This window comes from Sapajus apella, unplaced genomic scaffold, assembly GCF_009761245.1.
Source record: "Sapajus apella isolate SASKATOON/1434 unplaced genomic scaffold, GSC_monkey_1.0 scaffold54, whole genome shotgun sequence".
Classification (NCBI taxonomy): domain Eukaryota; kingdom Metazoa; phylum Chordata; class Mammalia; order Primates; family Cebidae; genus Sapajus; species Sapajus apella.
The window spans coordinates 10,755,896-10,768,356 of NW_022436994.1; the positions used below are offsets into that span (position 1 = coordinate 10,755,896).

Here is a 12,461-nt window from a genome sequence, read left to right on the forward strand (position 1 = left end):
ACAGCAAGTTTACACTTACACACACCTGCTTCATTAGCACAGCCCCAACATCGTTATTCTGTCCTTAGCATCCTTAATTCCTGTAGATGTGATCTCATCAGCTCTGGTCAACATCTTTCTGGGACAATACATGAGGTCAGATGTGGAATTTTCTACTGTGGCATCACTTAGTGTTCAAAGTTTCATACTTTGGGACATTTCAGATATCCAGGTTAAGAATGCTCAACCTCCATATCTATTTCCTTTGCTAGACTTTTAGCACTTGGAGATAAGGGGCTATGATTTTTTTTTACTTTTTATATTGTCAGCACCTATTAGTATCTAGTGCACATGGCAGGTGCTTCAAGAATGACTAACTGATGCAGTGATCATAACCTGCCTGTTTCCATAACAACAATCTATTGATGTGGCTACAAATTTTGATATCTTAGTAACCAGAGTATATCTCTAAGACTTCCTCTTCAAACTAAAAGTAGAACATAAAAATTTTTGGCCAAATCATACTGATTTTTGTTCTTAAAAAACCTGATCATCAAAGAAACAGAAGCCACCAAAAGTTTCTAAGCAAGGGAATAATATCACCAAATCTATGTTTTTGTTACCTATGTAATGGCAGCAGGAGGGATTTCCCAGAACTGAAGCCAGGGTGATCTGATGAGAAGCTACTGGAGAGGTTTAAGTGGAAGACTTGGTAATTCATTATACCGTACATGAGGGTTAAAGAGGATGAAGGAATTAAGGATAACTTCAAGGTTTCGAGCTTGAGCAATGAAACAGATGGGGATGATAAACAAAAGAAAAACAGGCCTTTAAAGGGCAGTGCAGGAATACTGATACTGAGCTGCAGTTGGACACAGGTATATGCAACAAGCAGCTGGAGCTTAAGAAAGGAGCTGAGTTTAGAAACAAAGATTTGGAAATAATCAGCATGTAAATGACAGCTGAAGCCACGAAAATAGATTGTTATCATCCAGGGTAAATATATCAAACATAAATGTATGATACCAGCAACACTGATAGAACTGTGGGAAACGCTTAAATTTACATAGCAGAGAGAGAGATCCAAGATGGCCGACTAGCAGCAGCTCTGGATTGCAGCTCCCAGTGAAGGTGCAGGGAGCGAGTGGACGCCAGAATTCCAGACGAATTTTTGTTGCCGACGGACCAGGAGATTCCCAGCAGAGGAGCCCCACAGGTCACCAGCGAGACTCTTTTGGCCGGCGCCACCGTTTTGCCGGCGCCCCAGCGCCACAGTTCTCAGTGCGGAGTATGCGGGACTGGGTGCCCTTTTAGTTGGCGTTTGGAGCTCTGGAAAGGTAGAGTTGCCCATTCAGCTGGTTGAAAGGGGGACTGAAGCCAGGAGCCAGACCATGAGATTCCCAGGCAGAAAAGCACCACGAATTTCAGCACCGCTGTTTCAGCCGGAGCGGTCGCCGCATGGGAAATTGCATAGATCCTGGCGCCTTTTCGGTGGGCGACTGGGGCACCTGGGCAAGAATCAACCATTCGATCAGGAAAAGAAAAAACGGGGGCTCTGAGGCAGGGAGCCGGGTGATCAGGCTCGGCTGGTCCCACCCCCACAAAAAAAACAGCAATTGGAAACGCTGAGGGCTGAGTTTCACAGCAAGCACAGCTGAATCCTGGAAGGTCCAGCTCTGTGGGGGAGGGGCGTCCGCCAAAGGAAAATAAAGAAACAGAAATAACATCACTACCAACAAGCTGGATGTCCACTCAGAGACCCAATCTGAAAGTCAGCAATTACAAAGATGACAGGTGGATAAATCCACAAAGATAGGAAGAAACCAGCGCAAAAAGGCTGAAAATATCCGAAACCAGAATGCCTCTCCTCCTTCAGGGGATCACAGCTCCTCATCAGCAAGGGAACAAGGCCTGATGGAGAATGAATGTGATGAATTGTCAGAATCAGGCTTCAGAAGGTGGATAGTAAGAAACTTCTGTGAGCTAATATGTTCTAACCCAAGGCAAAGAAACTGAGAATCTTGAAAAAAGTTTGATGAAATGCTAATGAGAATAGACAATTTAGAGAGGAATATAAGTGAATTAATGGACCTGAAAAACACAATAAGAGAACTTTGGGAAGTATGCACAAGTTTTAACAGTCGAATTGATCGAGCAGAAGAAAGGACATCAAAGGTTAAAGACCAACTCAATGAAATAAAACGAGAAGACAAGATCAGAGAAAAAAGGGTAAAAAGGAATGAGCAAAGTCTCCAACAAATACAGGACTATGTGAAAAGACCTAATCTATGTTTGATAGGTGTACCTGAATGTGACGAAGAGAATCAATCCAAGTTGGAAAATATTCTTCAGGATATTATTCAGGAAAACTTTCCCAACCTACGAAGGCAGGACAATATTCAACTCCAGGTAATACAGAGAACACCACAAAGATATTCCTCAAGAGCAGCAACCCCGAGGCACATAATTGCCAGATTCACCAGAGTTGAAATGAAGGAGAAAATGCTAAGGGCAGTCAGAGAGAAAGGTCAGGTTACCCACAAAGGGAAGCCTATCAGACTCACAGCAGATCTCTCAGCAGAAGCCCTACAAGCCAGACGAGAGTGGGGGGCCAATATTCAACATCCTTAAAGAAAAGGACTTTCAATCCAGAATTTCATATCCAGCCAAACTAAGCTTCATAAGTAGAGGAAAATAAAATCTTTTTTGAACAAGCAAGTACTCAGAGATTTCATCACCACCAGGCCTGCTTTACAAGAGCTTCTGAAAGAAGCACTACACATAGAAAAGAACAACCAGTATCAGCCATTCCAAAAATATACCAAAAGGTAAAAAGCATCAATATAATGAAGAATCTACATCAACTAATGGGCAAAACAGCCAGCTAGCATCAAATGGCAGTATTAAACTCATATATATTATTATTAATCCTAAATTTAAATCGACTAAATGCCCCAATCAAAAGACACAGATAGGCAAATTGGATAAAAAGCCAAGACCCATTGGTACACTGCATCCAGACCCGTCTCACATTCAAGGATACACAAAGACTCAAAACAAAGGGATGGAGGAAGATTTACCAACCAAATGGAGAGGAAAAATAAATAAATAAATATATAAAAAGCAGGAGTTGCAATTCTCGCCTCTAATAAAATAGACTTTAAAGCAACAAAGGTCAAAAGAGTCAAAGAAGGACATTACATAATGGTAAAAGGATCAATGCAACAAGAAGAGCTAAGGATCCTAAACATATATGTACCCAATACAGGAGCACCCAGATACATAAGGCAAGTTCTTAATGACTTATAAAGAGACTTAGACTCCCACACAATAATAGTGGGAGACTTTAACATCACATTGTCAATATTAGACAGATCAACAAAACAGAAAATTAACAAGGATATCCAGGACTTGAACTCAGACCTAGAACGAGTAAACTTAATAAACATTTATAGAACTCTCCACCCCAAATCCACAAAACATACATTCTTTTTTTTTTTTTTTTTATTTGAGAAAGAGGTTTACTCATGTTACCCAGGCTGGAGTGCAATGGCGCGATCTCGGCTCACCGCAACCTCCGCCTCCTGGGTTCAGGCAATTCTCCTGCCTCAGCCTCCTGAGTAGCTGGGATTACAGGCACGCACCACCATGCCCAGCTAATTTTTTTAATTTTTAGTAGAGACGGGGTTTCACCATGTTGACCAGGATGGTCTCGATCTCTTGACCTCGTGATCCACCCGCGTCGGCCTCCCAAAGTGCTGGGATTACAGGCTTGAGCCACCGTGCCCGGCCCAAACATACATTCTTATCAGTACCACATCACACCTACTCTAAAAGTGACTACATAATTGGAAGTAAATCACTCCTCAGTAATTGCATAGCATTTCACAGGTTTAAATGAAATATTGGTTGGCTGCTTGTTTGTTATTTTCCTCCCTTATTCCTTCCTGTCTCCATTGTTAAGCACAATTACTGGCATAAAAGAGGTTTTCAATTCCCATTTTAGACTGCATTCTAGCCTGGGCAATAAAACAAGACTCCTGTTCTCTCTCCCTGTTTCTCTTCCTTTTTCTTTCTCTCTTTCATTCTTTTTTTCTCTTTTTTTTTTCTCTTCCTTTTTTTCTCCCCCCCAAAAAAAAAATTTATATAGTAGAAAAGGATAAAAGGCTCTGAGAGGAGAAGGAGATTTTTAAAAATAGGCTGAAAGTGAAAGTCAAGAAGAACATAATTTCAAGAAAGAAGGGATAATGTCAAGTGTTTAAAAAGAGTAAGAACTAGAATGAATACTAAAATAAGGAGGCTGATTTTGGCACACAGGACTGGTGACCTCATGAAAGTATTAGAAGAGCAGATATCATTAGATTAAAAAGTGAATGGAGTATTGGCTCATGAACAGATGAATGGATCAATGAAGTAGAACAAAACTGATTGGAAGGTGAGGAATGCTATAAATTCAGGCTATTCTATTAAAAAGTATAGCAGTAAAGAGAAAGGTAAGACAAAAGAGTCAAAGCCGAGGAAGGAATTTTAGCACAGAAGAGACTGAAATATTAGAAGACAAAGGGAAAAGAACCACCACAGGAGGAAGGACTAAAACTCTAGAAGAGGTTACATAACTTCCTCCTAGAAGAGGAAGGATGAGAATTAAAGAACTTAGATAAGGGTTTTAGCCTTGGAAATGATTAGCTGAAACTCTTCCATCGAACAGCAGGGAAGAGCATGAAAACAAAGACTGATATTAGAGGAAGAGGGGAGGGATGCTTGAGGAGTGTGATGCTTGAAGAGGGAGGGATGGCTTTGATTTCTCCATATGGGGGAGAAAAGACTAGGTATCTCATGAAAGGTGGGAAGCAGGTGACACAGTAAGTGTGGTAAAGATACTGATTAGCTCAGGGAGTGGGGGTGTTAAAAGGACATAATAAGAGATTAGGTACAGGTTTACCAAGCTATACCATGAGCCCAGCTGAGGATGAATCTCTTACATTTGTACTAAGTAGATGAGAAACGATCCAAGTCCTTCCAAGAATGGTGACAGCACAGGAGGGACACACAGCAGGCATTCTGGGTTTCAAATGGGCAAATGAGTTGCAGAAGATGACCAAGAGGAAGACGGAAATAACGTGATGTGCTGGTAAGAGAGGAGTTCAATTAACTACCAAAGAGGAGATGGAAAGAAAAAGGACGAAAAAAGTCAGGAGCTGGCCAAAAGACTGGAAGAACTGAGAAGGGTCTGAGGATGAAAGGCTGAAGAGCAGATTTTGCAAGAATGAGAAGGAGATTTTGGAAAGAGAATAATATTTCAGATGTTTTTTTCTGGATCAATTTCCAATTCTACCTTGATCCTTTCTGAAATAAACAGGAAAAAAACAAAAACCTTGGTAAGCAGCAGGCTTCTATATGAGATTCCTAAATTTATTTTTTAAAAAAGCTTTTAACCATTCTGCCATTTTTGGATATTTCTACTATCATAAATTTAAAATAGATTGTGATGGACAATTTTGTGCTTCTCGTGTTCTTATTTATTTAGAAGGGATTCCTACAAACAAAATTATTGAATTAAAATATATGAACACAATGTTTTTGAATTACACTATCAAGAGTAACATGCTTAATATTTTAGCCATCCAGACTTCACCCTCTATACACTTTTAAATAAAAACAACATAATGCCATACACATTATTTTGTAACATGCTTTTTTAAACTTAATATTTTAAATCTTTGAGATATTTACAGTTACCTTAGCTTTTTAATGACTGCCCAGTAATCTACTTTGTGATATTATCACTTATTAAGGAAACCATTTTCTAACAAACATTTTGATTATTTCTACCTTTTTGCTACATAGAGAATACCATAAGGAACATTTTGGTAACACAGCTTTGCAAAACTGCCTAATATTTCCTTGTGAAAAAATTAATAAAAGTAAAATTAAGCCATGTGTGGTGGTTCATGCTTATAATCCCAGCATTTTGGGAGGCTGAGGCAGGAGGATTGCTTGAAGCCAGGAGTTTGAGACAAGCCTGGTAAACGTAGTGAAACCCCATTATGTACCATAAAAAATTTTTTTAAGTAAAATTGCTGAGTTAAAAAGTATTTTTTAAGGCTTTTGATACATACTTCAGACTGTCCTCCAGAAAAGTTATACTAAAATGACTCAATCAATGAATATCACTTTTGTTTAAAAGCATTGCCAATATGATGGGGGAAATTCAGAACTTATTTTAAAATTTACATTATAAAAAATATTTTTCATGTGTATATAGGCAATTTACATTCATGCGTGTCTGTAAAAATTTCTCTTCATATTTGTTCATTTTTTTTAAATCAGAGCTGATCATAATCCTGAAACACACAATCTCAGATGCCATGATCCAGAATGTCAAAATTCCAAAACATTAAAATCCTGAAAGATAAAAAAAAATCCCTAAAGTCTAAAATCCCCAAATCACAATCTTGAACAATTAAAATCTTGAATGTTGAAATCCTGAAAGCTGAATTCTGGGGCAGGGATTTCCAGTGTGTTTTCAGTTGATGCAGACTAGGTGCATCATGGTAGGTGCATCACATTAGGTGGAACTATTACTGTCTTTATTTGGAAATTAAGTACAGTTTAAAGGAGATGCATTATGGGTGCCAAACTGACAAGGGGTGGATTTATGGTCTTACTTTCAGTTGTTGACTTGACTGGATTAAGGAATACATAGAAATTTAGTAAATTATTATTTTGGGAGTGTCCGTGAGGGTGTTTCCAGAGATTAGTGTGCGAGTCCAAATGGACTAGGTAGGAAAGATCTGCCTTCTGTGTTGGCAGGCACCATCTGATCAGAGAGAAGAAATACAGAAGGCAAGCCGGTCTCTGAGAGCTTGGAACTATTTTTCTCTTGCTGCCGTGGACATCAGAACTTCAGCCTTTAAATGCCAGGACTTATACCAGACCACCCCTACTCCATACACTCCCATTCCCTGGGGTTCTGAGGCTTTTGGCCTTGCATTGAAAGTTAAACATTGGTTTCCCTGGTTCTGAGGCCTTTGCACTTGGACTGAGCCATGTTACCAGTATCTCAAGGTATCCAGCTCACAGGCCTGTTGTGGAACTTCTCAGTCACCATTAGCACAGGAGCCAGTTTTCCTAATAAATCCCTTCTCATATATATACACATGTCTTATTAGTTCTGTCTCTCTGGAGAAGCCTGACTAATAAATAATAAATATTTGGTACTGGGGAAGCCCCATATCATTCCTTCTCACTATATTCCTTAGAATACGATGGAAGAGATCTGTGAAATTGTTCCTTCCAAAAAGGCTGTGATTAAGTTAAGCATACAAGGCTACCTAGTGGTTTAAAAGCTAATTATTATTGGTGCTTTGAAAGCAGAAAATAATTGCAATGCTTAGCAATAACCAGGCTTTCAAGTGAACAACACACACTTATAAAATTTGTAGATCACAATCACTCTCCAAATACAAGTGCAGCAGGTGTTTCAAAGGTTATAGAAGTGAAAACGCAGGTGAAAAATGTAAAAAATCTCCCCTGACAAATTATTCAATCCTGTACAACTTCTGCCCCTTCACATATAGCACCAATTCACTATGCTATGCATTTCATCTTCACATTATTTTCATTACTGGAGGTATGAATTGGACGAAAACTTGGAGAGTTCTAATTCATTTTATGAATATTTTGCAAATTTGACTCCAAGAAAATACATTATCACAATGTTGACTGTGTGTACGTGAAAACATTGAGGATGGGCTTGGTGGCTGATGCCTGTAATCTCAACACTTTGGGATCACCTGAAGTGGGTGGATCACCTGAGGTCAGGAGCTCAAGACCAGCCTGGCCAACATGGTGAAATCCCATCTCTACTAAAAATACAAAAAAATTAGCTGGGTGTGGTGGTGCGTGCCTGTAATCCCAGCTACTCAGGAGGCTGAGGCAGGAGAATTGCTTGAACTAGGAGGTGAAGGCTGCAGTGAGCCGAGATCACAGCACTGCTCTCCAGCCTGGGTAACAGAGGGAGACTCCCTCTCAAAAACAACAAAACAACAACAACAAAAACATTGAAACTTTCTTAATAAATGAAGAGGTGTCCTTTTTGTACATCTGCATTTGTGAAACAAAATTTCTTGAGATCTTTCCTCTTTGGGAAACTGCATATGTGGTGATGACTCATTGAGGTCTTTGATCAATCTTGTCAAGACATTTCAAATGACCATATTTATCAATCTAGGTGTACAGAATTACCAACTATGGGGGTATAGGTTTATATATTTCACTTTTTGACCTATTTCTTTTATGAATATGGCTTATCTGCTCATAACTGTTACTGTTATTTGTGTGATGTTAGTATATCTGAGTGTTATGCTTGTAAAAACACATGTTATTACTGCCTGTTTTAGCATGTAAAGTGGCCTATGAAATGTCATGCATTACAATTTTATTTTTAATTGACATATAATTGGACAATTTATAGTATAGTTATTTTTGTGTTTCCTAAATAAATCCCCGTACAAAATGTAAATAAATTTCTTTTTGGTTTTTGAGACAGCATCTCACTCTGTCACCCAGGCTGAAGTGCAGTGATGCTATCTTGGCTCACTGCAGCCTTGATGTCCTGGGGTCAGGTGATCCTTCCACCTCAGCCTCCCAAGTAGCTGGGATTACAGGCATGCACTACCATGCTCAGCTAATTTTTGTATTTTTTGTAGAGATAGGGTTTTGCTATGTGGCCCAAGGTGGTCTCCAACTCCTGGACTCAAGCAATCCTCCCGCTTCAGCTTCCCAAAGTGCTGGGATTTGGCCAGCCTCAGTGGCTTACACCTGTAATCCCAGCATTTTGGGAGGCTGAGGCAGTTGGATCATCTGAAGTCAGGAGTTTGAAACCAGCCTAACCAACATAGTGAAATCCTGTCTGTAATAAAAAATACAAAAAATTAGCCAGGCATGGAGGTGGATGCCTGTAATCCCAGATACTCAGGAGGCTGAGGCAAGAGTCACTTGAACCCAGGAGGTGGAGGAGTGAGCTGAGATTGTGCCATTGCACTCCAGCCTGGGCAACAAGAGCAACACTCTATCTCAAAATAATAACAACAACAACAACAACAACAAAGTGTTGGGACCACAGGCATGAGCCACTGCACCTGGCCAAATAAATGTCTTTTAGAGAATTTTTTAGAATTATTTTTTCCATAATTATATTTTCAGGATTTTGATCTTTTGGGATTGCGATTTTTGAGATTTTAGACCCTTGGGATTTTGATCTTTTGAGATTTCAACACTTGGGATTGCGCCTTTTGGGATTATGGTTCAAACCCTTTTTAAACTGGGAGGTTCATATGTTTGTGTACATTTGCAAGATCTGGTTATATATTCAAGCAACTTTAATCGCTTTGGCTAGACAAACACTAGAGATATTTTTCCCAGTTTGTCTTTTCATTTTGTTTGGATTTATTGATGTACCAAGACTTTTTCTTCTTTTTAATTATTTTTTAAAAGATAAAGGGTTTTGGTATGTTGCTCAGGCTGGTCTCAAACTCCTGTGCTCAAGTAATCCTTCCTGTCTTGGCCTCCCGAAGTGCTGGGATTATAGGTGGGAATATTAAAGCTTTTAATGTATTCAGATTTATCAATCTTCTCCTTTGGTAGGAAAAGCAGAGCGGAAACCACGGTTTCTTTTTTTTTGAGACAGAGTTTTGCTCTTGTTGCCTGGGCTGGAGTGCAATGGCATGACCTTGGCTCAGGGCAACCTCTGCCTCCCAGATTCAAGTGATGCTTCTGCCTCAGCTTCCAGAAGAGCTGAGATTACAGGTGTATGCCACCATGCCTGGCTAATTTTTTATATTTTTAGTAGAGACAGGTTTTCACCATGTTGGCAAGGCTGGTCTCGAACTCCTGACCTCAGGTGATCCACCCACCTCGGCCTCCCAAAGTGCTAAGATTACAGGCGTGAGCAACTATGTCTGGCCTGAAACCAGGACTTCTTAAGGAGAAACAACAGTCCTTCGTTTTTCAAAGCTGTTTTCTGTACTGTATCTATCTATTTAAATTGAAAACATAGTAAGAATCAAGACTACTGTTTCTAAAAGAAAGGAGATTAACTCAGACTATAAAAACATGTAAGGATTATAAAATGCCTTTTATTTTAATATTAGTTTGGTATTACTTTGTTAAGAATGTTTCTAATAAAATCATAAGATAACTTTATGTCCTATTGAGAATTTCATTAAAGAATGAAAATATAAAAGCTAATATACATGCATCCTTGCAAATTTGGAACATGTAAAATTAATAAGAGGAACACTTGAAGATGATCTAGAAAATTCTGAGATTTCCAGAGAACCAGGCCTGGCAATATTATCACAGATGAGTGGCATCCCGTAAAGGAAGTGTAGACGAACAAACAAACTTAATCTAAGAAAGACAATACTTACTATTCCAGAACTAAGATCATTTCTGACGGAGTCTCATAAACTTCATGTAAATTAATGACCCAAGGATTGTCCTGTGCTAGTTCAAGTACAGCAATCTCATGAATTATTTCCATCCGACAATCTTGGCCTTTTCTTCTTTTTCTCATGAACTTTGCAGCAAATTCTTTCCCCGAATCTTTCTTTATACATTTTCTCACCACTGCAAATTTCCCCCTAGAATTAAAAACATTCACTGTTAAAGTTGACAACTTTCCAGAGATGGCAGATTTAAATTTCCAAATATCCATTGGTGGGTATTTAAATTTAGCTCATATACAATCACAAAAGTAGAAATATCACTTAGAAATTTATATAGGCGACATCTCTAGATTTGTAGATTTATCAAATAAAACAAAATGTGTAAATTTGCAAAATTCACTTTCTAAATAAAAACAAATATTAAAGTCCATATTTTTTGCAGTTACACATAACTTAATTTTTTGCACATTTATACATAAAATGACTTAAGTCTTTAAAAAAGCCATTTGAGCCCAGACACAGTGGGTCACCTTTGTAATCTTAGCACTTTGGGAGGCTGAGGCGGGTGGATCATGTTAGGTCAGTAGTTCTGGACCAACCTGGCCAACATGGTGAAACCCCGTCTCTACTAAAAATACAAAAATTAGCCAGGTGTGGTAGTGCGTGCCTGTAATCTCAGCCACTCAGGAGGCTGAGGCATGGGAATCACTTAAACCTGGGAGGTGGAGGTTGCAGTGAGCTGAGATCATGCCACTGCACTTCTGCCTGGGGGACAGAGAGAGACTGTCTCCAAGAAAAAAAAAAAAAAAAGAACAAAAGCCATTTGATCTTTTAACAGAAACTGGTCACCAGAATCCCTAATATGATGAATTTCACTGCTGCTAATTGACTCTAAAGAGCACTATCACTTTCTAAATGTAAGGATCTCACTCATCTATCATTTTAACTACAGCATCAGCTAGAAATGTTGCATTTTCCCATAAAGACAGATACAGCAAAGCGTTATCTTGATACATCACTATTTGTCATAAAACTAATAAGCAGGTAAACTGGGGACTCAATATGGCATACTGATTAAAGGTATGAGCTCTGGAAGTAGACCTATGTGGAGGCATACTGATTAAAGGTATGAGCTCTGGAAGTAGACCTATGTGGACTTGAACCCTGCAAAAGGCACCTGATAATAACCTTAGGTGGTTTATTTAACCTCTTTTAGTTTCATTTTTCTTTTTCCTTTCTTTCTTCTTTTTTTTTTTTTTTAAGAGACTGGGTCTATGTTGCTCAGGCTAGTATTGAACTCCTTGCCTCAGGTGATCCTGCCACCTCAGCCTCCTGAGTAGTTATGAGTAAAGGCATGAGCCTCCATGCCCTAAGTCTCATTTTTCTAATCAGTATAATAGAGATACAAATGGCATCTACTTCCCAAGGTTGTGAGAATTAAAGCATATAATAGATTTCAATTGCTTAGCATGGTACTTGCCACATAGTAAGTGCTCAATAAAATATTACTAGTCACAGAAACATCCTTCAGGTCTGATAGCCATCACCCATAAATATCCACTGAATCCTTAGGTTGAAAGGCAACTTAGAAATCATATAGTATTTTACCTAATGCCAAATCCCAATGTCTTATTTCAAACTGTGAGGTAATCTTTTCTACTACGGGGTACATATTTTAATAAGGTTATCATTACAAGCCTAAACCTGACTTCAGCTGAAGGGATAAGTTAGGGTCCTCTGCTGAGCAGTACAGACTAGACCTCACTCTCTTTTCCATATGGTAGCCTATCAGATAGTGAACACAGCAAACACCATTTGTTAGCTGCCACTCTCTCTTCCCTTTCCCAGTATGCAGTCAATCCTCATCCCCGTAGGTTTTTTTTTTTTTTTTTTTTCTTCAAGAGATGGGGTCTCACTCTGTTGCCCACGCTGGAGTGCAGTGGCACCATCATGGCTCACTGCAGCCTTGGACTTCTGGGCTCAAGTAATCCTCCCACCTTAGCCTCCTGTGTTGCTGGGATCACAGGCACA

General features: G+C 39.1%; 1 protein-coding gene and 1 long non-coding RNA gene across 2 annotated transcripts in view; one reads left to right on the forward strand and one right to left on the reverse strand.

Moving 5' to 3' along the window:
* The window catches only part of STK17A (serine/threonine kinase 17a), a 45,650-nt gene that overhangs the window by 21,636 nt on the left and 11,553 nt on the right, over positions 1-12,461 (reverse strand). The window contains exon 2 of the mRNA XM_032244413.1: positions 10,413-10,625. Within this exon, the coding sequence (XP_032100304.1) occupies positions 10,413-10,625 (213 nt within the window). The remainder of the gene's footprint in view (positions 1-10,412; positions 10,626-12,461) is intronic.
* Positions 11,400-12,341, forward strand: LOC116527397. Its single transcript, XR_004258529.1, has 2 exons — positions 11,400-11,510; positions 11,557-12,341. It is a non-coding gene; the product is annotated as an uncharacterized LOC116527397 (long non-coding RNA).